The sequence below is a fragment of the Protopterus annectens genome, chromosome 4.part0 (genome assembly GCF_019279795.1).
Source record: "Protopterus annectens isolate FY-2018-M chromosome 4.part0, PAN1.0, whole genome shotgun sequence".
In the NCBI taxonomy this organism is placed as follows: Eukaryota; Metazoa; Chordata; order Ceratodontiformes; family Protopteridae; genus Protopterus; species Protopterus annectens.
In genome coordinates this window covers 411,589,026-411,610,908 of record NC_056733.1, presented here as the reverse complement: position 1 = coordinate 411,610,908, position 21,883 = coordinate 411,589,026, and the positions used below count along the sequence as shown (strand labels likewise).

General features: G+C 42.5%; 1 protein-coding gene across 5 annotated transcripts in view; it reads right to left on the bottom strand.

Moving 5' to 3' along the window:
• LOC122799357 (protein DGCR6-like) overlaps positions 1–21,883 on the bottom strand; it is a 557,275-nt gene that overhangs the window by 465,128 nt on the left and 70,264 nt on the right. For all 5 annotated transcript variants that reach the window (XM_044068355.1, XM_044068356.1, XM_044068354.1 and 2 more), the window contains exon 2: positions 13,871–14,051. In XM_044068355.1, the coding sequence (XP_043924290.1) occupies positions 13,871–13,962 (92 nt within the window). In that variant the 5' untranslated portion in view covers positions 13,963–14,051. The remainder of the gene's footprint in view (positions 1–13,870; positions 14,052–21,883) is intronic.

Genomic DNA, 21,883 nt, shown 5'->3' with positions numbered 1-21,883 from the left:
AATGGTGCCCTACTGACATCTAAGCTCTTAACCCTCCTTTTCATTCTCTCTCTTCCCTTTGCCTACACCTTGCAAACATGCATTTCTTCATAGCCCTAATTTAGGGCCCTCCATCTTCAAACCCACAGGTCTTTGGGTCCACATTAAATTTATGCCCTGTCAGTAAGATCTGACAAACTGATTTACACCCAGATTTTAATATAACAACTATAACCCAATATCAGATGCACAGCATAGATTTTAGAGATGTTTTAGCACAATGACAACCTTATATATACTGTCAAACGCTCAACTTATGAACAATGGTCTTTTCATAGGCACTAACTTTACTGCTTTGAAGAGGGCCTTTGAAAATTTTGACTGCTCACCAGTATCACAAAGGCAATATATTGGTTAAACATATGTTCAAACAAGATGCATAGTGTGTGCACAATCTTCTTTTTTTTCTGTATAGTGTGTGCACAATCTTCTGTTTTTCTGATACTGGTACTTTCTGTTGTGGTGTACCTCAAAAGTCAGTGGTATGGCCTATGTTATTCTCTTCAAGTTTGTTAAAGTCCTAAAGTGAACTCCTCAAGCTAACCCTCATTATATAAACAGATCACATTCTAAAAGTGAGTTCCTCAAGCGAACCCTCATTATATAAGCAGATCACATTCTATTATTAAACTTTTCCAAACTCTTACAGTGATCTGTGGTAAAAACAAAATACAACCCAACCTGATATAAGGGACCTATGGCACTGAAATTCCACATATATTTCAACTAAGTAGTGGAACTGCCATTACTAAAACTGTACTGAGGTATCTTTCATAAGTTGGAAGGGCACACTCCGCCAAGAGACAAGTCTACCTACCCCTCCCATCCTACATCCCTGTAAAAGTCCCACCATATTTTTGTTCTTTCTAAAGTTCTGATAAGGTTTTGAGTGCTTTTGCTACTGGAGTTTACTTTTCCCCTCTGCCCTTTCTTTTTAGAAGGATGACTTACAGCATTTTGCTTCTGAAGCTAATAAATACAGGTCATCTCCCTAAAACGGGAAACTTTTGTTCAGAAAATAAGCTCACCTGATAGTTTTTCTTGTTATTGCTCAGTCAAGGTCTGGGTTCATCCGCTCTCCTACCCTACCCTCATTCCCACCCACCCCCTCTTCCAATACATTCATACACACTGTAACCCCTCCCCTTCCTACTCATCATCCACGAAAAAGACACCTCATTAGGAACTCCTCCCCTTCTTCCTCAACAACCATCGAAAAAGCCCTCCTAATACTATTACTCCTCCCCTGCTCCACTCCTACATTTTTAACTACTCACCTTACTATCACAGTACACCAGATACACCCACTACTCTCCTAATTTCCACATAATAATTAGTTTCAAAACCTTATTATTACACCTGTACCTTCTCACTGTTTAACAGGTCCAATATTACTTTATCCTCTTTCTCACCCTCCCCACTGCTCTCCTCACACTTTCTCAGGCCACATCCTCTCCCCATACTCCCTTGCATATATTACCTCCAAACCTTTTGACTGTACCAACCCCTGCAAGAAAATACTGCAATAGCTACTCTCATCCTCCTTATTCGCATGTAGTACACTGCATCTACCTAAAGTAAAACACTCTCCCACACCAATACTAAATTCAAATTGACTCCCCACTTCATACCTACAACCCTTTTAAGAACCCACCAGATAAATACAGTAATACTTTATCTCTTCAAATTATCTCAATGCAGAGATATTCATCCAAATCCTGGTCCCAACAACCTACCATCACCCACCCAACAGCCTACAAACCATAACTTACATATAATAACTCTAAATGTACGTAGCATTTGCAATAAAATCACTTAATTCCAAGTTTGGCTCTCCCAATATACCCCAGATGTTGCAGCAGTAACAGAAACCTGGTTAAACCACACATATCTGACACTGAAGTTCTCCCACCCAGACAATATTCTTCACAATGACAGACTTCACAAAAAAGGAGGGGGTGTAGCTTTAATATATCGTGACTTGTACACTATTACTATCTGGCAAAAACCAGTCCCTTCCTTTGGAAACATTGAATTACTTCTAACAACCCTTCATATTAATAGTAACAAGCAACTATGTATTCCCATGCTATACAATCCCCCTGACCAGAATATCCCTATCCTGGAAGCCTTTCTTTCCTCTGCTAATCACAATATCTCCCATGAAACTATCATTCTGGGTGACACAAATATCAACTGGCAAAACGTAATCTCCAACTCCCCTACAAATAGTATCAACCTGCACAGTTTTACATAGCTTATTACAAGTCCCATTCATATTCAAGCTACCCAAACATCATCCTTAGACTGGATCCTAGTCACTCACCACCAAATACTCCAACAGTGGTACCCTTTCTAACACCTTAAGTGACCACCTGCCAGTCTTCACCCATAGAACACAAATTCAAATCCCCACAACCCACTCCTACAGAACATCCAGAAACCTTACCAACTTCAACCAAAACACATGTATAAATACCCTAAAGACTCATAACTGGACCACACTAAAATATTGCCACTGGATGATGCTGTTAATTATTTCAATAAATAATTTATTGATGCACTTGATAGCTTAGCCCCCATTCACATCAAACAGATAAAACAATCATGCCACTTGGCTAACAAAATATACTACACAAGCTCTCCTTTCTAGAGATTGTGCATGGAAAGAAAGACATAAAAACAAGACTCCACTAAATGAAATTACTTGCAAGTAACTTAGAAATAAGGCCAAAAAATTAGTAATCAATAATAAGAAAAACTATTTCTCTACACAACTATCTGGTCAAAAACACAACCTAAAAAAGTTCTGGAAATCAGTTTTCCCCCTCCTCAATCCTGGGAACTCACAGAACCCGTCACCTTTTCTTGACAGGGACAGACAACAAACTGCTAATTTATTTAACTCTCTCTTTATAAACACTATCCTAAATCTACAAAAACACTCCTTTCCTAAAACTGACCTTAACTGTCATAAACCACCAACCCCTTCAAGTCTCACCCAGGATAACCCCAGCTCCCTTCCGTCACCCACCGGCAACACATTGCCTATTGCTCCTTCTACTCTTTTCTCTATGCAGCCAGTACCCACCTCACTAGGACACAAACTTCTCAACAAACTAAAACCCTGCTCCCTCTCCTCAAGACAATTTTTCTATCTGAATATTACAACTCGCAGCCAAAGTTATAGCACACCCACTCCGTATACTCATTAATCACTCCATCTCAGAAGTCTTATGTCCCCACTCTGGAAAAAATCCATCATTACTCCACTATACAAAGGTGGAATTATCTATGATCTCTCTAATTATCGTCCTACTTCTATACTCTGTCATCATAAATTTTAGAAAAATGCATACATACCCAACTTCTAAAATATCTCTCTGATAATAATCACTTTTCACCTACCCAGCATGGATTTCATCTCCCTCACAGCACTAGGACAGCCCTACTCTCTTTTACTGATACTGTGAATAAAGCCCTGAATGCAGGCCTACTTACCTCAGTCATCTTATTAGATCTATCCAAGGCTATTGACACAGTGTCACACTCTAAAGTGCTGTAACAATTAGAAAATCTAGGATGTTCTGCAAACTCCCTAACATGGTTCTCAAGCTATCTAAATAATAGAAAACAATCTGTTGGGTGGCAAAACACACAATATGAATATCTGCCTGATAATACAGGAGTCCCACAAGGATCTATTTTGGGGCCACTGCTTTTCAATTCATTCATTAATAATGTTCACAAAGCATGCCAACATAGCATACTCATTCAATATGCCAATGATTCAAACAATCATCTCCGCCTCCACAACTCTCTCCGGTCTCCAAAACATTACTCAGAATGCCCTTACATTGATTGAGACTTGGCTAAATAATGCACAACTATTACTTAATCTCAAAAAATCCAAACTTCTCCTTTTCTCAACAAAACCTCCCATCTCAGACTTCAAAATTTTCTCAAAAAAACACAAAAATTGAAATAGTGAAGACAGCAAACTTATTAGACATAACTATTGATAAATTCACCTTTGAGCAGCATATTCTTAATAAAATAAAAAAACTCACTTTAAGCTACAGAAACTCTACTGTAACAAACTGTACATGGATAACTCGACTAAATTGAAACTTGATAACACTTTGCTTATGCCTTCCCTCCACTATGGAAGTCCCATTTTTACTAACCTCCACACATCCCTCTCCAACAAACTTCAATCATGCTACTACAAAATAGCTAAATTTGCCTCAGGAATGAAACTGCTCACACCATTGCCAAGCCATCTCCAAGTGAAATGACGAATTCCCCCACTACCTACAGTGCACCCAACTAACTCTTGCTCATAAACGAATATTCAAACCTAACAACTGCCCAGCACTCCATTCTATCCTACAATCATACATCCCAGCCCATAACCTACCATCTACTAATAAGCACCAATTAAGTGTAATCAAACCCAACAAAAGAACTGGTCAAAGTGTACACTCTCACAGCATTGCGAAAAGTACAGTTTTGTACCTACCATAAATGTAGATGTTCGAAGATCCACATTGCTGCAGTCCTTACACTTGGGTAGTCCGCTGTCCTCGGTCGGCCCGAATATCAAAGTATAAGGCTGACGTCGGTCAAGGCGCATTAGACTGACATCAGGACGTCAGGGAACAAATGCGCATGACCGACGTCATATCCTCAGTCTTTTCTTGCCCCAGATGTCAGAAGACCCTAAAAGAAAGGTCAAAACCAAAAGACAGCAAACAACCAACCAACCACCCTAGCACTAATAATATATACCATATATACAATATACACAATATATACAACCCAACCCACACAACCGCCTCTAACTACAGAGGGGAAGGAGGGAGGGTAAATTGGACTGCAGCAATGTGGATCTTCGAACATCTACATTTATGGTAGGTACAAAACTGTACTATGTTCTTCATCTCACATTGCTGCAGTCCTTACACTTGGGTAGAATCCCAAAGCAGAGGTAAGGGAGGATGGCAAAACTATAGAGAAGCAGGAGCTGCCAAAATGCCCTGTAAAACAGCAGTGGCAAAACCAGCCCTAGATTTAGAGTAAAGTGGAAGGTGATAATGCTTAGAGAAAGTATGCACTGAACTCCAAGTAGCTGCCTCCAAAATATCTTTAGTTGCCACCCCTTAAAAAGCTGTCAGTGGCAGTAGCCCTAGTGGAATGAGGCCTAATCCCAGCTGGAATCTCCTTGCCATGATGGGAATAACAGAAAGCAATGCAAAACCCAATCCACTTAGAAAAAGTTTGTTTTGACACAGGCTTGCCCTGAGAACTCAAAGCAAAAGAAACAAATAACTGCTGAGACTGCCTGAACCCTTTAGTTCTGTTCAAATAATATCGCAGCTGCCTGTGTACATCTAAAGTGTGCAAAATCTTTTCCCCTTTATTTTGGGGATTTGCATAAAAAGTAGGCAAATGAATAGTTTGGTTTAAAGCCACACTAGAAACCACTTTAGGCATAAAGGAAGGATTAGTACGCAAAGATACCCTATCCTTATGGAAAATTAAGAAAGGCTCAACTGCCATAAGGGCCTGCAATTCAGAAACCCTTCTTGCAGAGGTAATGGCCAACAAAAAAGCAGTCTTCCATGATAAATATTTCAACTCGGTAGTAGCTGCAGGCTCAAAAGGTTGTAGAGTGAGTTTCTAACACAAAATTGAGATCCCAAGCAGGAGTAGGAGCTCTACGTGGGGTCTTATATTCTTTGCCCCTCTAAGAAATTGCTTGAACAAAGGATGAGAAAACAATGGTGGGTCACAATCATAGTGAGCCGAAATTGCTGCAGCATGAACCTTAATAGAAGAGAAGGACAAACCTTTGTCCAGTAACTCAGTAAGATATTGAAGAGCCATACTTAAATTAGGCTCAGAAACATCAAAATCCTTTGCTGCACTCCAAAATAAAAATCTCTTCCATTTATCTGCGTACACTTTCCTTGTACTAGGCCTTCTAGCTTCCAAAATAACATTCAAAACTTGCTGTGGAAGTTGAGACCTTTCATGGTTCAAAGCAGAATATGCCAGGCTGTTAGGTGAAGAGTGTGAAGCTTGACATTGAGTAAATGACTGTCCTCCTGAGACAACAGGTGTGGAATCGAAGGCAAAGGCCATGGAGGCTCCCGTACCAGACTTCTCAGTAATGGGTACCAGTGCTGTCGAGGCCAATCTGGAGCTATTAAAATCATCTTTGGCTTGTCCTGTCTGACCTTTAGAAGTACCTTTGGGAGGAGAAGCAGAGGTGGAAAGGCATACACATGAAGATTGCTCCAATTGAAGGAAAGAGCATCCACTTTCCAAGCTGTGGGATGAAACCTTTTCGTGCAAAACTTTGGCAGCTGGTGGTTTAGTGGAAAAGCGAACAGATCTATGTCTGGAGTTCCCCATGACACTGTCAATTTCTGAAATACATGAGGATCCAATTTCCACTCGTGGGGATCCATAATTCGTCTGCTCAACACATCTGCTAAGGAGTTCTGTGCTCCCGGCAGAAACCTTGCCTGAAGATGTAACTGTAAACTGAGAGCAGTCTCCCACAAAATCATTGCTTGCCTGCATAGAGGATAAGAATGTGTTCCCCCTTGCTTGTTGATGTACCACATGACAGTTGTGTTGTCTGTTAGAATCAACACCTGCCCTGGAAGAAGTAAATCCTTGAAAGCTATTAATGCAAACTGGACTGCTAACATCTCCTTCAAGTTGATATGTAGATGTTGTAGTCTGGCAGGCCACCTGTCTTGTATCCACTTTCCATTTAGATGAGCTCCCCAAGCTTTGTCTGAGGCATCTGTCGTTAGAATCTGACTCGCCTCTGGCCGGGTCACAGAGAGTCCCTTGTTTAGGTGACATTCCTGAGCCCACCACAAAAATTCCTTTTGAATGCAAGGTATTATTTGAATGACAGTGTCCAAATCCTGGCAGTGCTGTGTCCATACGTTGTTGAGATACCATTGTAGCTTCCTCATATGCAGTTTGGCATTGGGAAGCACCAGAATACAAGATGCCATGAACCCCAAGGCTTGAAGGACTGTCCTTGCAGTCAGCCTGGACTGATGAGACAATTGATGAAAGTAAAGGGAAAGATTCTTTTGTTTGTCCGGGGTCAAAAGGCCATCTGGGATGCTGTATTCAGTCTTACACCCAGAAAGCACATGTCCTGAGAGGGTACTAGACTGGACTTTATTTCGTTCACAGAATACCCCAGGCATCTTAGCACTGCTATCACATATTCCAAATGATGAAGAAGCTCGTCCCTTCCTTGAGCCAGAATCAGGCAATCGTCCAAATAAGGATAGATCTGTATTCCTTTTAGCCTGAAGAAAGCTATCACTGGAGCCAGAACTTTCGTGAACACTCTGGGCGCAGTAGATAAGCCAAAGGGCAATGCAGAGAACTGATAATGAGAAGTACCAGCCCGAAAACGCAGATACTTTCTGCAACTCAGTCTGATAGGAACATGAAGGTAAGCCTCCTTGAGATCCAAAGTTACCATCCAATGATCTTTACCCAGCAGAGGTAAAAGCTGCTGTAACGTCAGCATTTTGAACTTGGGAATGTCCAGATAAGTGTTGAGGATAGATAAATCCAAAATTGGTCTCCACGTGTTCCCCTTCTTTGGTACTAGGAACAGGCGAGAATAAAATCCTAGGCCCACTTCTGGTATAGGGACCGGCTGTATGGCCCCTATTTGTAGTAACAGAGAAATTTGTTTGTGAGCCTCTATTCTTTGCTGAGGAGGAACGTCTGGCATGCCTTTGAAAGGAGGCAAGGTATGGAAATAAAACCTGTAACCTTGGTGTATGATATCCAATACCCATCTGTCTTGGGTAATTAAACTCCAATTTTCCTTGAAAAGTGCCAACCTTCCTCCCAAAGGTGCTGCCAGACGAGAAGGCTCTGGCAGCTGAAAGGGTAGGTCATTGGGTCTGTTTACGAAAGGACTGACCCCTGCCCTCACCCGAAGACTGTGCAGGTGAACTCCTGTTCTAGGCCTGAAAGAGCCCTGAGCTCTGCCCCTACCACGTCTAGATCTACCCCTAGACTGGGAATCATAAGAAGGATACGTCCACCCCTTGGTAGGCCAATTTCTACTAAACTTCGGAGGCTGAACCTGCAAAAAATCTTTAACAGTCTGCATAGACTTAGCCTTGTCTTCCATTTTCTTTAAGACTGCCTCAACAGGTGAACCAAACAACACATCAGATTGTAAAGGAGCATCTAAAATCCGTGTCTTAACATGGTCAGACAAATTCTGATCCCTCAGCCAGGCGTGCCTGCGAAGAACTGACCCAGTGGCAGCCACCCTAGACGAGGCCTGTACAGCATCAAAACCACATTGCAAAGAATGCTTACCCACCTGTTCAGAAACATGTACTAAATCTTGTAACTCTTTACACTCAATACCTTCCGCCAGAGCATCTACCTTAGACTTCAATTGAGAAAGTAGATAGTTTTGGTATTTCAACATGTGAAACTGGCAATTCAAAGCCCTCATAGCTAGGGTGGAAGAAGTATAGACTTTCTTTCCCCATCTATCCAAAGCCCTGGCTTCTTTATCTGGAGGAACCGGATTTTTAACAACAGAAGCCTTAACACCCTTAGGCCCCTGACTAACAGTTTCTGGGTCCGCCCTAGGACTCTTAAAAGATACTTATGAGCTTCAGGCACCCTGTAATACCTATCCGCTTAACAGGAGCAGGAGGCAAAGAATCAGGATTAAGAGAAGCCTCTGCAAACACATCTTCCACAACATCCAGAACAGGAGGTATAGCCAAAGGCCTATGCTGGGGTAAAAGCAAAAATTCCCTAAGCCTTTTCCTGGAATCAGAGAAGTCCTGACCTTCCCACTTAAAATGCTCCCTCATGGAATGAAGAGTCTCTGAAAAGAAAAATCTTCAGGAGGAGAAGCAGAAGGAGTAGAATCATCCACATCAGAATCAGAATAAGGAGAATACTCCTGCAAGTCTTCAGCCGAAGACTCTGAAACATCCGAAGCCTGCTCAAAACTCCCCAACTCAGGTTCCACCCTAGGTCTCTTATCAGGAGGGGGCAAAGAACCTCTAATCAAAGTAATCAAATCTTCTGCCATTTTAAGCATATGCTTCTTGGGCACAGAACCTGAAGAACTAGGGGTAACACCAACTGAAGCTAAACCTGGCCTGCCTCTGGGAGAAGCCTTGGAAACAGAAGGAGAGGGCCTAACCACCCTAGGAAGGGAAGGGAGTACAGTAACCTGGGAAGCCCCTTCAGCCTGACCTGCCTCCTGAGAGGCCACATCCTGCAATAACAAAGTCTCCCCCTGGGACTCCAGAGAAACCTCCGGCGGAACCCCCGGCTCCACCGACACCTCTAAAGAACCGGCGTCCGGTACGGACGGTTCTTCCTGCCAAGGCTTAGCTGCTTTGTCCTTGCGCTTCTTCGAAGAAGCGGGCGTCGGAGCATCCGACGGCATATTATAATTGCACCGCTTCCCGAAGACTAACCTGGCACAATCTAATCTTCTCTTAATAGTGCGCTTATTGAATCTAGCACAAAAGCGACACCCAACAACGTCGTGCTCAGGCCCTAAACAAGGAATACACAAAGTATGATAATCTCTATGCGGTATCTGTTTCCCACAAGAAATACAGTTATTCACTTTTTCTGACATCCGGTAAACCACTGAGGCAAGAAAAAACTAAAATATGCCCCAACGGGGTACTTAGCCAACTTTGACTCGGTCTGAAACTCCGAATTCGAAAAATTTCAGAACGCCAACCGGCACTTGCAACGCTGCTTCTGCATCGGACCATGCGGCAAAAAAGACTGATGATATGACGTCGGTCATGCGCATTTGTTCCCTGACGTCCTGATGTCAGTCTAATGCGCCTTGACCGACGTCAGCCTTATACTTTGATATTCGGGCCGACCGAGGACAGCGGACTACCCAAGTGTAAGGACTGCAGCAATGTGAGATGAAGAACATCTCTGGAATGCTCTGCCTCCCCACATCTCTCAACTAGACTCTTTAAAAATCTTTTAAAACTGCACTTAAAAACTCTCTCAACATTCCAATCTGTTCCTGCCTAATGATGTCCAAAGCACCTTAAACACTATTCCATACTCATCTTATCTCCCCCATTCATCCACTGCAAGCACTCCATTACGGAACTTACATTTTGCATTACTATATTTTGAAATTGTACTTGTATTTTGAATTTTGTATTATTGTATTTAACCTTGTTGATATTTTCAAGCTCTCAGTAAACACACCTGCTCAGTGTTTTTTTTAACCTCTGCGTCATACTTTTTGTGAAGCTTTTCTCCCCCGGCCTCCACTGAAAATGAGTCTCTGGCTCAGTGGACTTTCCTGGTCAACAAACGTCAATGAATAAATAAACAACCCAATGAAAATCAACAGTAATGGTATTTGCTACCTCACAAAGATGGTTAGAAACCACTTCTACACTCCTCAAAGACATCTAACTAATATTGTCAGTGGATATAACACACCCCTGTTAAAATGCCAGGTTTTTGAGATGTAAAAAAAATGAGACCACAATACATTTAAAAACTTTTCCCACCTGTAATGTGACCTATAACCTGTACAAGTCAATTGAAAAACAAACAAATCTGTTAAGGGAAAATATAAAAAAACATACAATACGCTGTGGTTGCATAAGTGTGCACACCCTTAAACTAATACTTTGAAGCACCTTTTGATTTAATTACAGCATTCAGTCTTCTTGGGTAGGAGTCTATCAGCATGGCACATCTTGACTTGGCAATATTTTTCCACTCTTCCTTGCAAAAGCGCTCCAAATCTGTCAAATTGCGAGGACATCTCTTGTGCACATGCCCTCTTCAGGTCACCCCACAGATTTTCTATTGGATTTAGGTCTGGGTTCTGGCTGGGCCATTCCAAAACTTTAATTTTCTTCTGGTGAAGCCATTCTTTTGTTGATCTGGATGTATGCTTGAGGTCACTGTCATGTTGAAAGGTGAAATTCCTCTTCATCTTCAGTTTTCTAGCAGAAACTTCAAGGTTTTGGGCCAAAAGAGACTGGTATTTGGAACGGTTCACAATTCCATCCACGTTGATTAAAGCCCCAGTTCCAGCTGAAGAAAAGCAATCCCAAAGCATGACACTGCCACCACCATGCTTCACCGTGGGGATGGTGTTCTTTTGGTGATGCAAAGTGTTGTTTTGGCACTAAATGCACCTTTTGGAATTGTGGCCAAAAAGTTTAACCTTAGTCTCATCAGACCATAATACATTTTCCAACATGCTTTTGGGAGACTTCATGTATTGTTTGCAAATTTTAGCTGGGTCTGGATGTTTTTCTGTGGAAGAAAAGGCTTCAATCTTGCAACCCTACCCCATTGCCCAGACATATGGAGAATATGGCAGACTGTGGTCACATGTAGTACACAACCAGTAATTGCCAGAAATTCCTGCAGCTCCTTCAGTGTTGATGTAGTTCTCTTGGCAGCCTCCCTGACTAGTTTTTGTCTTCTCCCTTTCATCAATTTTGGAGGGACGTCCAGTTCTTTGCAACATATTTTCTCCACTTTTTCATGACGGTCTGCACTGTGTTCCATGGTATAGCCAATGCTGTGGAAATTTTTTTGTACCCTTCTCCTGAATGATACCTTTCAACAATGAGATCTCTTTGATGGCTTTGTAAGCTTTCTGTGAACCATGGCTTTTGCTGTAGCAGGCAACTGAATAAATGTCAGGAAAATCCGACTAGGGCAGCTGAACTTTATTTGGGGTTAATCAGTCTCTCTTTAAATTGATGGCAGGTGTGTACCCAAGAAGACTGAATGTTGTAATTAAAAGGTTTTGTCAACAAAGTATTAGTTTAAGGGTGTGCACACTTATGCAACCAGCGTATTGTATTTTTCACCTAACAGATTTGTTTTTCAATTGAATTGTACAGGTTATAGGTCACATTAAAGGTGGGAAAAGTTTTGAAATTATGTACTGTGGTCTCATTTTTTATATCACAAAAACCTGGCATTTTGACAGGTGTGTGTAAACTTTTTATATCCACGGTAGCTCAAATTTCACTTAATACTCCTCCTGAACCAATTATTATTTAACTGTGGTACACATGATCTTTGTCACATTCTTAAATCTGATGGCCCTGCATTTCAGAAAGTTGTAGTAAAGCTCTATCAGAGATAGGCTCTGTGGCCAAAGCTGAATACAGACTTCATTACAGTCCTCCACTGTACATCAAAGATTCTGACCTTCTACTGACTAAAATAAAATATGCAGGTTCAGCTTTCTAGCAAAGCCCCTATTTGTGTTACTACAAAACTTGCATGGGCTATCAGTGAGAGCCACAGTAACCTCTGTTGGCAATTTGCATGTTGAAAACAAACAGTACTGCCCAGCTCTATGAACAAGCTGCAGCACTGTCAGCCCTTGTTACCAAATTAATGAACCAGCATATTTCCCTAGAAATAGTAATAACGCACCCCCACTGATCAGACCTCCCCATTTTGCTTAGTGAATGAAGACGGAGAGAGAGAATTCTCTAAACAAGGTCTAGCATGATGGACTCTCCTAACTGGAATTCATCACACCTCAGGACGGTAAGACTTAAAAAACTGGTGAAAATGCATGCACTTGCCGGAGAGATAATGGGCAATGTTAGGAATTACACTGTGGAGTATACTAAGATGAATACGCAATACTGATTGCCACATGAACATCTCATTAACAAATTGTTTTCACTATGTAAACTGCATACAACAGACAGACTCAATCAAATATCAAACATCAACATTTGTTTTGTTTTTACATTTCTGTTTAAACTCTTCATCATTATATGCATTACATTTATTTTTTAAATTCCTCAGTGTGTAGCAAAAACAAATGATCTACAAGGTAGCCAAAATATATTAAAATTTTCAGAGTACCAAAAACAGGAAGTTAAAGCACAACTGAATTTAACTGAAATCCAGGTGCCAGGTTACGACAGTTCTATGAAAATTTGATGTAAACATCTCCATGATGCTTCCCAATCAGCATTTTTTCTTGAACTTGAAGCTTATTAGCTCTACCATACATAAAGTAATGAATGTGTATCAAGTGTTGAATGAGATTTTGCTTTATGTCTAACTCAGTCTGTTTGTCAACTATCCTAAGTAACTGAGGGAATAACTGGTTTAATTGAACTCGTCTGCATGTGCTGCACAGCGAGTTTGGGTTGTGGTTGAAAGACCAGTTATGCTGTAAATCACATTTTGTAATACATTTCTGCAATTTCAAACATTTTCCTGGTACTCCAAAATAAATGCATCCAAAATGCAGGCAAGCTGATTTTTTTTTTTTTATTTGTTATTTTATTCACCAGGTAAGCTCACCAAAATTATCCCTTTTCAGGGGTAATCCAGAAGCACAGCCTGGTTAAGTAATTTGCTCAAGAGTCGCACATCAGGCAAATATTTATTTTATTTAATTTTATTTAACATTTGTTAACTGGGAAAGTCTGACTTGGAACAAGCCAATTTTCAGCGAAGGCCTGGGGAGAAACGCTCCAGACGCATGTCTTTGTAATGTGGGAGGAAACCGGAGCACTCGGAGGAAACCCACACGAACGCAGGGAGGACATGCAAATAAAGGTGGAAGGAATCAAATTCTGTATCTGGACACATGAAGCAGCTCAGAGCTTTAGTCTTCTACATTAACAGCCAGATAATTATTAGGGTGCAGTGCATGGCCATGAAAGGCTGAGCACTGACATACAACTAAAATAATACACATTTCAAACAACCATATTTTTGCATACAGATGATAAAAACTTACCTAGGTAAATCTTTAACCAGTGTCTGTAACTCAGACAACAACAAATAATGCTTTTCTTGCTGTTTGGTGCGGTCACAGAGTTCACCGTACATCCCCAAGTAGCTTTTCTTGTCTCAAAGAATGCCAAGATAAATGAATGGAGCTCTTCTGTATGTTATTCTGTATTCAGCGGGTACATCCTCTAGCAAAGAGAAAGCAGGCTTGCTTTATTACACATTCCACAACTAATCTTATTGGAAATCACATGACCATATACAATTATCATTCGCTTTGAAAGTATAGCAAGACAGCCTTCAATTCAAACTTTAGATAACAGAATGAAAAAAAGCCGATCCTTATCCTTAGATACACATTCAGGATTTAACTAAAAAAATCTCCTTCAGGTACTTAGCCACTACAGAACTCTACAAAAGCACCACCTTCTGTGAAATGGAAGTTATGTGCTTACCATAACACTGGATCCTTTCATTCCTGTCCATATAATAAGACTCTTGGGTACCGGCAAAGCGAGTGATTCAGCCCTCGAGTTCTTCAAACATTTTCCTCCCATAATACATCTGTCCCTCTTCAGCTGATTTACCTCAGATCAAGTTGGCTGCTTAGACATGAAGACATCCCCTTGGTATCCTCCATCAAGAAGGAAGGGGAATGACAAGAGGATTTGTCGTAAAGGATGGACAAGAATGAAAGCATCCAGAGTTATGGTTAAATATACAACTTCCATGTCCTTTGCATTCCATCCATCACATACAGCTGTTGGGACAGAGTCCCAAGATACTAGACATCTTGGGAGGTATGACAAACATCGCTTGAGTATATAAGGTCCAAACAAAGACCCTGATCAGGATATCAAGTCAAGCTTGTAATGGTGCGCAAGTTGGACCAAGTTGCAGGTGCACAGAAACAGTCAATGGAAGAATTTCTAAAAAATGCTACAGAGGTGGCAAAAGAAAGTGATGAATGACCCTGAGGCAGTGCAGGTAAAACCTTTGTTATCTATAAATAGTACAGTTGTGTACACTTACCATAATTGTAGATGTTAGAGTGGATTCACTGTTGCAGTCATTATCTGCTTGCAGGTAGCCCTCAGTCGGCCTGATTAACAAAGTCTTGGGTCCTGTGTCTGTTGCTGTCCCTTCTTCCATGACGTCAGGTTGTCAGGGGTATAAAACATGCAGCCGATGCCATTACATCAGTTTTTCTTGCCCCAGATGTCAGGTGCCCCCCGAATGGGGAGCAATTAAGTATAAAAGTACAAAGATACACCTCCAACAAAAAGCAAATACACCAAAAGGGCTTTTAAGCATATTAAAGGAAAGTAGAAGTATAGCCAAAAGAAGTTAGGGGGCTGGAGGGAGGGTAACCAGGACTGCAACAGTGAATACACTCAAACATCTACATTTATGGTAAGTGTACACAACTGTACTACGTTCTTCGTGTTTCACTGTTGTAGTCATTACATTTGGGTAGATTCCCAATGCTATGGTTGGGAGGAGGAATTTACATAGCATTAGGACCAGCTTTAAGGCCCTGCAAGACTGCAGTGGCAAAGCCGGCTCTGGATTTAGAGAAAATTGTCAAATGACAATGCTTGGTGAAAGTATGCACAGAACTCCAAGTAGCAGCTTCTAGGATGTCCCTGGTAGGGACGCCTCTGAGAAAGGCTGTAGAGGTAGATGCAGCCCTGGTGGAGTGAGGCCTGATCCCCTGGGAGATAGGTTTTCCATGGTGCTTATAGCAGAAATTAATGCAACGGCCTATCCATTTAGAAATGGTTTGCTTTGAAATGGCTTTCCCCTCTGCCCCTGCAGCAAATGCCACCAGCAGTTGTTCAGATTTACTTTGAGGTTTAGTCCTGTCCAAGTAGAATCTTAAGTTGTCTGTGCACATCTAACAAATGCAGTATCCATTCCCCTCTGTTCTGTGGATTGGGAAAGAAGGTTGGCAAATGAATAGACTGATTAAGAGCCACATTGGATACCACCTTGGGCATGAAGGATGGATTGGTTCTTCTGAGGGATACCCTGTCCGCATGAAAGATGATGAAAGGCTCCACTGCCATAAGGGCCTGTAATTCAGATACTGAAGTGATTGCTAAAAGGAAAGTTGTTTTCCAAGAAAGAAATTTTAAGTCTGCAGTAGCAGCTGGCTCGAAAGGAGGTAGAGTGAGTTTCTCCAAAACAATGTTAAAATCCCAGGCTGGGGTTGGAGCTCTCCTGGGTGGTCTCAAATTTTTGGCCCCTCTGAGGAACTGCTTGAGCAGTGGATGAGAGAAATGGGGAGGTTCATGTTATAATGAGCTGAAATGGCTGAGGCGTGGATTTTAATGGAGGAAAAAGACAGGCCCTTGTGAAGCATCTCAGTTAAGTATTGTAAAATCTGAGGTAAATTGGGTGCTGCTGTGCTCATCCCTTGAGATTGGTTCCAGGAACAGAATCTTTTCCATTTTTCAGTATAAGATTTTCTAGTAATAGGCCTCCTTGCCCCTAAAATGATATCCATCACAGGTTTACTGAGGGATGGTAGAGAAGAGATTATGTAATTAGCCAGGCTGCAAGATTCAGTGTTAGAAGCTGAGTGCGCAAAATCTGGTTCTCCTGCTGAGACAACAGGGAAGGAGTCTGAGGCAGGTGCCATGGGGATAACCGTGACCCACTATGCAGGAGGGGGTACCAGTGTTGGCGTGGCCAGTCTGGAGCAATCAAAATCATCCTTGGTTTGTCCAGTTTGAATTTTAGTAGTACTTTGGAGAGCAAAGGCAGAGGGGCGGGAGGCATAGACTGATAGGTTTTTCCAGCTGAAGGACAGAGCATCCACTTTCCAGGCTTGCTTGTGGGGAGTCCTTGTGCAAAATTTGGACAATTGGTAGTTCTGAGGAGAGGCAAACAGGTCTATATCTGGGCTCCCCATTTGCTTGTCAACATGTTGAAAATCCTTGGTTCCAGTTTCCACTCGTGTGGGTCCATGAGGTTTCTGCTTAGTCCGTATGCCAGTGTATTTCAATTTTCCTGGCAGGAATTGAGCTTGTAGGTGCACTTGGTAGCTCAAGGCTGTGTTCCACAATGCCATGGCTAGTCTGCAGAGGAGGTAAGAATGTGCACCCACCCCCCCCCGCTTGTTTATGTACCACATAACAGTGGTGTTGTCCGTCTTTACCATAAGTTGTCCTGGAAGAATGTGGTCCTTGAAGGCTGTCAGAGCATTCTGTACAGCTAACATTTCTTTTTGATTGATATGCAGGTGCATTTGACTTGGGTTCCATTTGCCCTGAATGCACTTCCCTGCCAGATGAGCCCCCCCCCCCTGTGCATAGTGTGATGCGTCTGTTAGGGTTTGGGCAGCAGGGGGTGGTGTGAAAGGTAGTCCTTTGTTTTGTTGGTAGGCCTCTGCCAACCAAATGAATTCTAGGTGTAGGCAAGGTATGATAGGAATCATTGCTTCTAGATCCTGAGAATGTTGACCCCCATAGGCTTTTTAGATACCACTGTAGTTTCCTCATATGCAGTCTTGCATATGGAATTAGAATAATGCAGGAGGCCATGAACCCCAAGACTTGCAGTACTTGTCTTGCAGATAGCAGGGTTTTTGTGGCCACTTATTTGAAATAGGTTGTCAAATGAATCTGTTTCTCTGGCGTGAGGTAAGCCATCTGGAAAGTTGTATTCAAGCTTGCTCCCAGGAATATAATTTGTTGACAGGGTACCAGGTGTGATTTCTTTTCATTTATGGTGTACCCCAGACAAGTTAGAACCCTTTGTACAAAGACAAGACTATTCAAAAGGATGTCCTGGCTTTCTGCCTGAATTAGACAATCGTCCAGGTATGGGTAAATTTGAATATTTCTTTGCCTGCAAAATGCAATAACTGGAGCTAGGCGAATACCCTGGGCGCAGTAGATAAGTCAAAGGGCAGTGCAGAGAACTGATGTGTAGCCTGCTTTGAAGCGTAGGTATCTTCTGCAAGATTCCCTGATCGGGATTGTGCAGGTATGCTTCTTTTAAATCTAGAGTTGCCAACCAGGCATCTTTGCCTAGCATAGGAAGTAAATGGTGAACAGTCAGCATCTTGAATTTTGGAATTTCCAAAAAAAGTGTTTAGCGTAGACAGGTCCAGTATAGGATGCCATGAATTGTCTTTTCTGGGTACCAGGAAAAGTCTCGAGTAGAAACCTCGTCCCTTTTCCTCTTCCGGTACCAGCTGAACAGCCCCCATGCTTGAGAGAGAAAGTACTTGGCTTTGGGCCTCTGCCCACTGACTTGGGGGGTAGGTCCGGCCACCCGCTTGGTGTTGGCAATGTGTGGAAGTGAAATCTGTATCCCTGGGACACTATATTTAAAACCCATTTTTCCTGGGCAATGAGTTCCCAGTTCTTTGCATGAAGAGCAATCTTTCCCCCAAAGGGGCAGTCAGTTGATAAGTGCTTGGAAATTTTAAACGGAAGTCATTGAGACAGTTTACCATAGGGGGGAGTCTTATTACTCCCAGATTTGGAAATAGAGGCTCCCCCCCCCCACTGCTTAGTCCTGTGTGTCCCCTGGGACTGAAACCTGGGGCTTTTGCTGTGTCTGGGTTTGGCTTGAGAAGACCTGGAAGGGGCTGGAAAGGACCAATTCTTAGAGGGCCAGTGCCTACTAAATCTAGGAGGCTGAATCCAATGCTTTTTTTAGTTTGAGCATGAGGCTTAATTGTTTTTCACTGCTACTTAATCATTGTGTGATTTTTATTGATTAATTGGCATTTTAGAATCTCTATTTAAACCTGTGCATTTTTTACTGTGGTATCTGATGAAGCAACTTCGGTTGAAAGCGCTTACCACTTTGTACTTTGCTGTGATTAAACGTTTGCTGTGTGTTATCTTGGTGCATTTTTTACTTTTTACCTTTCATTTGGATTTATTTCTGCACCAAGGTTTTACCCAACACGGTCACATCTGTGATGTAACAATCTTGGTTTCAGTGCAAAGACAGCACTCCCTCTTTACACAGGTTCAGCATCTATCACACATTCAGACCAGCTGGAAACAGGGAGTATCAAAGTGTCACAGATTCAGTTATAGATTCATAGGTAAGTGCTAGGCTATCTGCCAGAAGGCATCTATAAACCTAGCCAGAATAAGTTGGCTTTCGCTGCCCCCTTAGATTAGTTCCCTATGCCTCGGTCCAGCAGAGCCATTAGTTCCCTGTGCCTCTGTCCAGCAGAGCCACTACAGTGATCCCAGGGGTAAATTTTCTGTTTCCCATCCACTTGTCAAAGTTTCTCTTGAAAAAAGTATTAGTGAGGGGCTCTGCCTAATGTAGATTGGAATCCTGTTCCAATGCACAGGGAGTCTCTGGGACAGGAATCTATCCCTCCAGCATGTCCTATTTATCGTTGTGGTGAGGTTTATATCCCTAGAGCGTGTGGCTCTTGGGGATTTGTTTTTTTTTTTTAGGTGGAACATGCCCATCAATTCTGGGTTGGACATGGCCTTGTAGGTCAGGCAGAGATCACCTCTGAGTAGGAAGTATATGCAACAGAGTACAGCCTAGTTTCTTCAGTCATGCTGCATAGGGAATATGTTTGAGGCCAGTAATCCTCTTGGTGAGGTACTTCTGTGGTCTTTCCAGCTGTTGCAGGTGTCTTGTAAGGTACATCCCAAATGTGGAATTGTACTCTATGATGGGTCTAATGAGCGACGAGTAGAGGGGCACAATAACCTCCTTTGTTCTAGATGCTAACCCTTTTGTGATTAGGTGAGCCACATAGAAGGATTTTCTAACCACCTTGGCAATATGATTATCAAAGGAGAGATTACTATCTACTTGGGTCCCCAGATCCCTTGTTACATTTTCTGTATTTAGGGGACAACCACATATGTGGTAGTTCACGGGAACTTTGTTTTTTCCAAAGGGGATGACTATGCACTTTTTGGCATTTAGCTTGAGGCCATGATTTTGACAACAGATATCAGTCTCAGTGAGACCCTTCTGGAGGATGTCTGTATCAGCTGGAGTCTCAATTTTGGCCTCCAGTTTGCAGTCATCTGCAAACTTGGTCAGCCATAGTCCTCCTGTGCTTGCCTGTACCTCTGAGAAGTATATACCGAACAGGAGGGATCCCAGGACTGAGCCCTGGGGGACGCCACTTGTAACTGGTTTAGAGTCGGACCTAGAGTCTGCAACTCTCACTGTGTGGGTTCTATCCGTGAGCCAATCGAATCCATCTCGTGACGTAGGGGTTTATGTTCAGCCTGGTGAGCTCACCTATAATACCAGAATGGGGAATGGTGTTGAAAGCTTTTGCGAGGTCTAGGTAGGCTGTGTAGACCTAATTTCTCTTGTCTAAACCCTTGGTAACTGTCTCAAAGAAGTCCACCAGATTTAGGAGCCATGATCTGCCCTTAAAGCCAAACTGGGCAGGGTCCAATGTTTGAAGGTTCCCAATGTCTCTGCTAATGAATTCCATGATGAAGCGCTCCATAGCCTTGCAGCCCAGACTAGTGAGGCTTATAGGGCGAGAGTTCTCGGGGTCTGTTGTGGCTCCACCTTTGTGGAACGGGATAATGGTTGCTGTGTGCCACTCTATGGGTATGTAGCCTGTAGAGAAGCAGAGTTTGAACAGTGTGTTTAGGTGAGGGGTTAGTTCATTTTGGAGCTCATGTAAGACACAGCCTGGGACACCGTCTGGTCCCACTGAAGCTGTATTTTTGGCTTTGGATAGGGCTGTTTTAACCTGTGTGTTAGTGACTGCCGGGGCACTACACTCTTCTGGTATGGTTATGGGCCCTTTAGGGGATGAGAGGGGGGTGAAGTTTTCACTAAACCTGTCTGCCAGAATGTTCACAATATCAGTTGGTTCACTGTATTTTGTGCCATTCTGCACTAACTCAGAGAATATCCGAGAGTTTCTACTTAGGTTCTTGATATAGCTAAAGAACGCTTTGTGGTTAATCTTTGGAGTTCTTGGTAATTTTTCTTTGGAAGCTAGCCTTGGATGATTTTATGAGGGAACGTAGTTTCTTGCTGATACTGATCAGGGATTTCTTCCCTTCTTGGGATTTTACTCTTTTCTGTACTAGTTTCCTCCTCCTATTGTATAGCTTTGTTTATGGCAGGGGTCCACCAGACTGGTTTCCTTTTCTTGGAGGAGTGAGTCTTGGTTTTGCTTGGGATAGCACAATCCATGCATTCTTGCAGGTGCTCATAGAGTGCCTCTGTAAGTGATTCAGCAGCTTGGACAGCATTGTCCTTTAGCATGGGGGCTGTGAACCTTTCCACCTCGGTCTTAAGTAACATGAAGTTTACTTTTGAAAAGTTTTTCACGGTGGTTTCCTTGATTGGGGGTGGAGGCAGAATGTGGATATCCAGAGTGATTAGTCTATGGTCTGATCGAACCAGCGAGGGTTTGACCTCTGGTGTAGAACACCGGTCACCCATGTTGGTGATGACCAGGTCCAATATGTTGTCACCTCTAGTGGGAGTGTTGACCAGTTGATCCAGGGCATTCAAGTTTATAAATTCTAGGAAGCGTTGGGCAAGAGAGTTAGTACTCAAGTAGTTCTTCCAGTTAATATTTGGGTAATTGAAATCACCCAATATTAGGGAGTTTGGTAGGACCCCCAGAAACGGAATGGGGGTCCTAGGTCATGGTGGGTGATCTGTAGCAAGCTACAATTTGAATTGAAGTTTTGCCCATTGTTAGTTGCACATGGATGATCTCTGAGGCATTGTGCTGTGCCACTAACCTGGAGGTGTGGGCATCCTTAATGAATATGGATACACCCCCACCTTGTGTGTTTCAGTCCGGGTTCTGTGGCCAAACATTTTGGCATGAGTTATAGCCTGGTAGTGCTGGGGTGCTCTCAGGAGCCTTAAACCAGGTTTCTGTTACTGCACAGATATCGATGTTCTCCATACGGAGGAGTGCCTCGAGTGCATGCATTTTGAGGTTTAGACTTCTGGCGATGAGTAGCATAACCCTCAGTTTTTGGTTACTTGTGCTATTTATGGTGGTGTGTTTGTCTTTTGAGCCTTG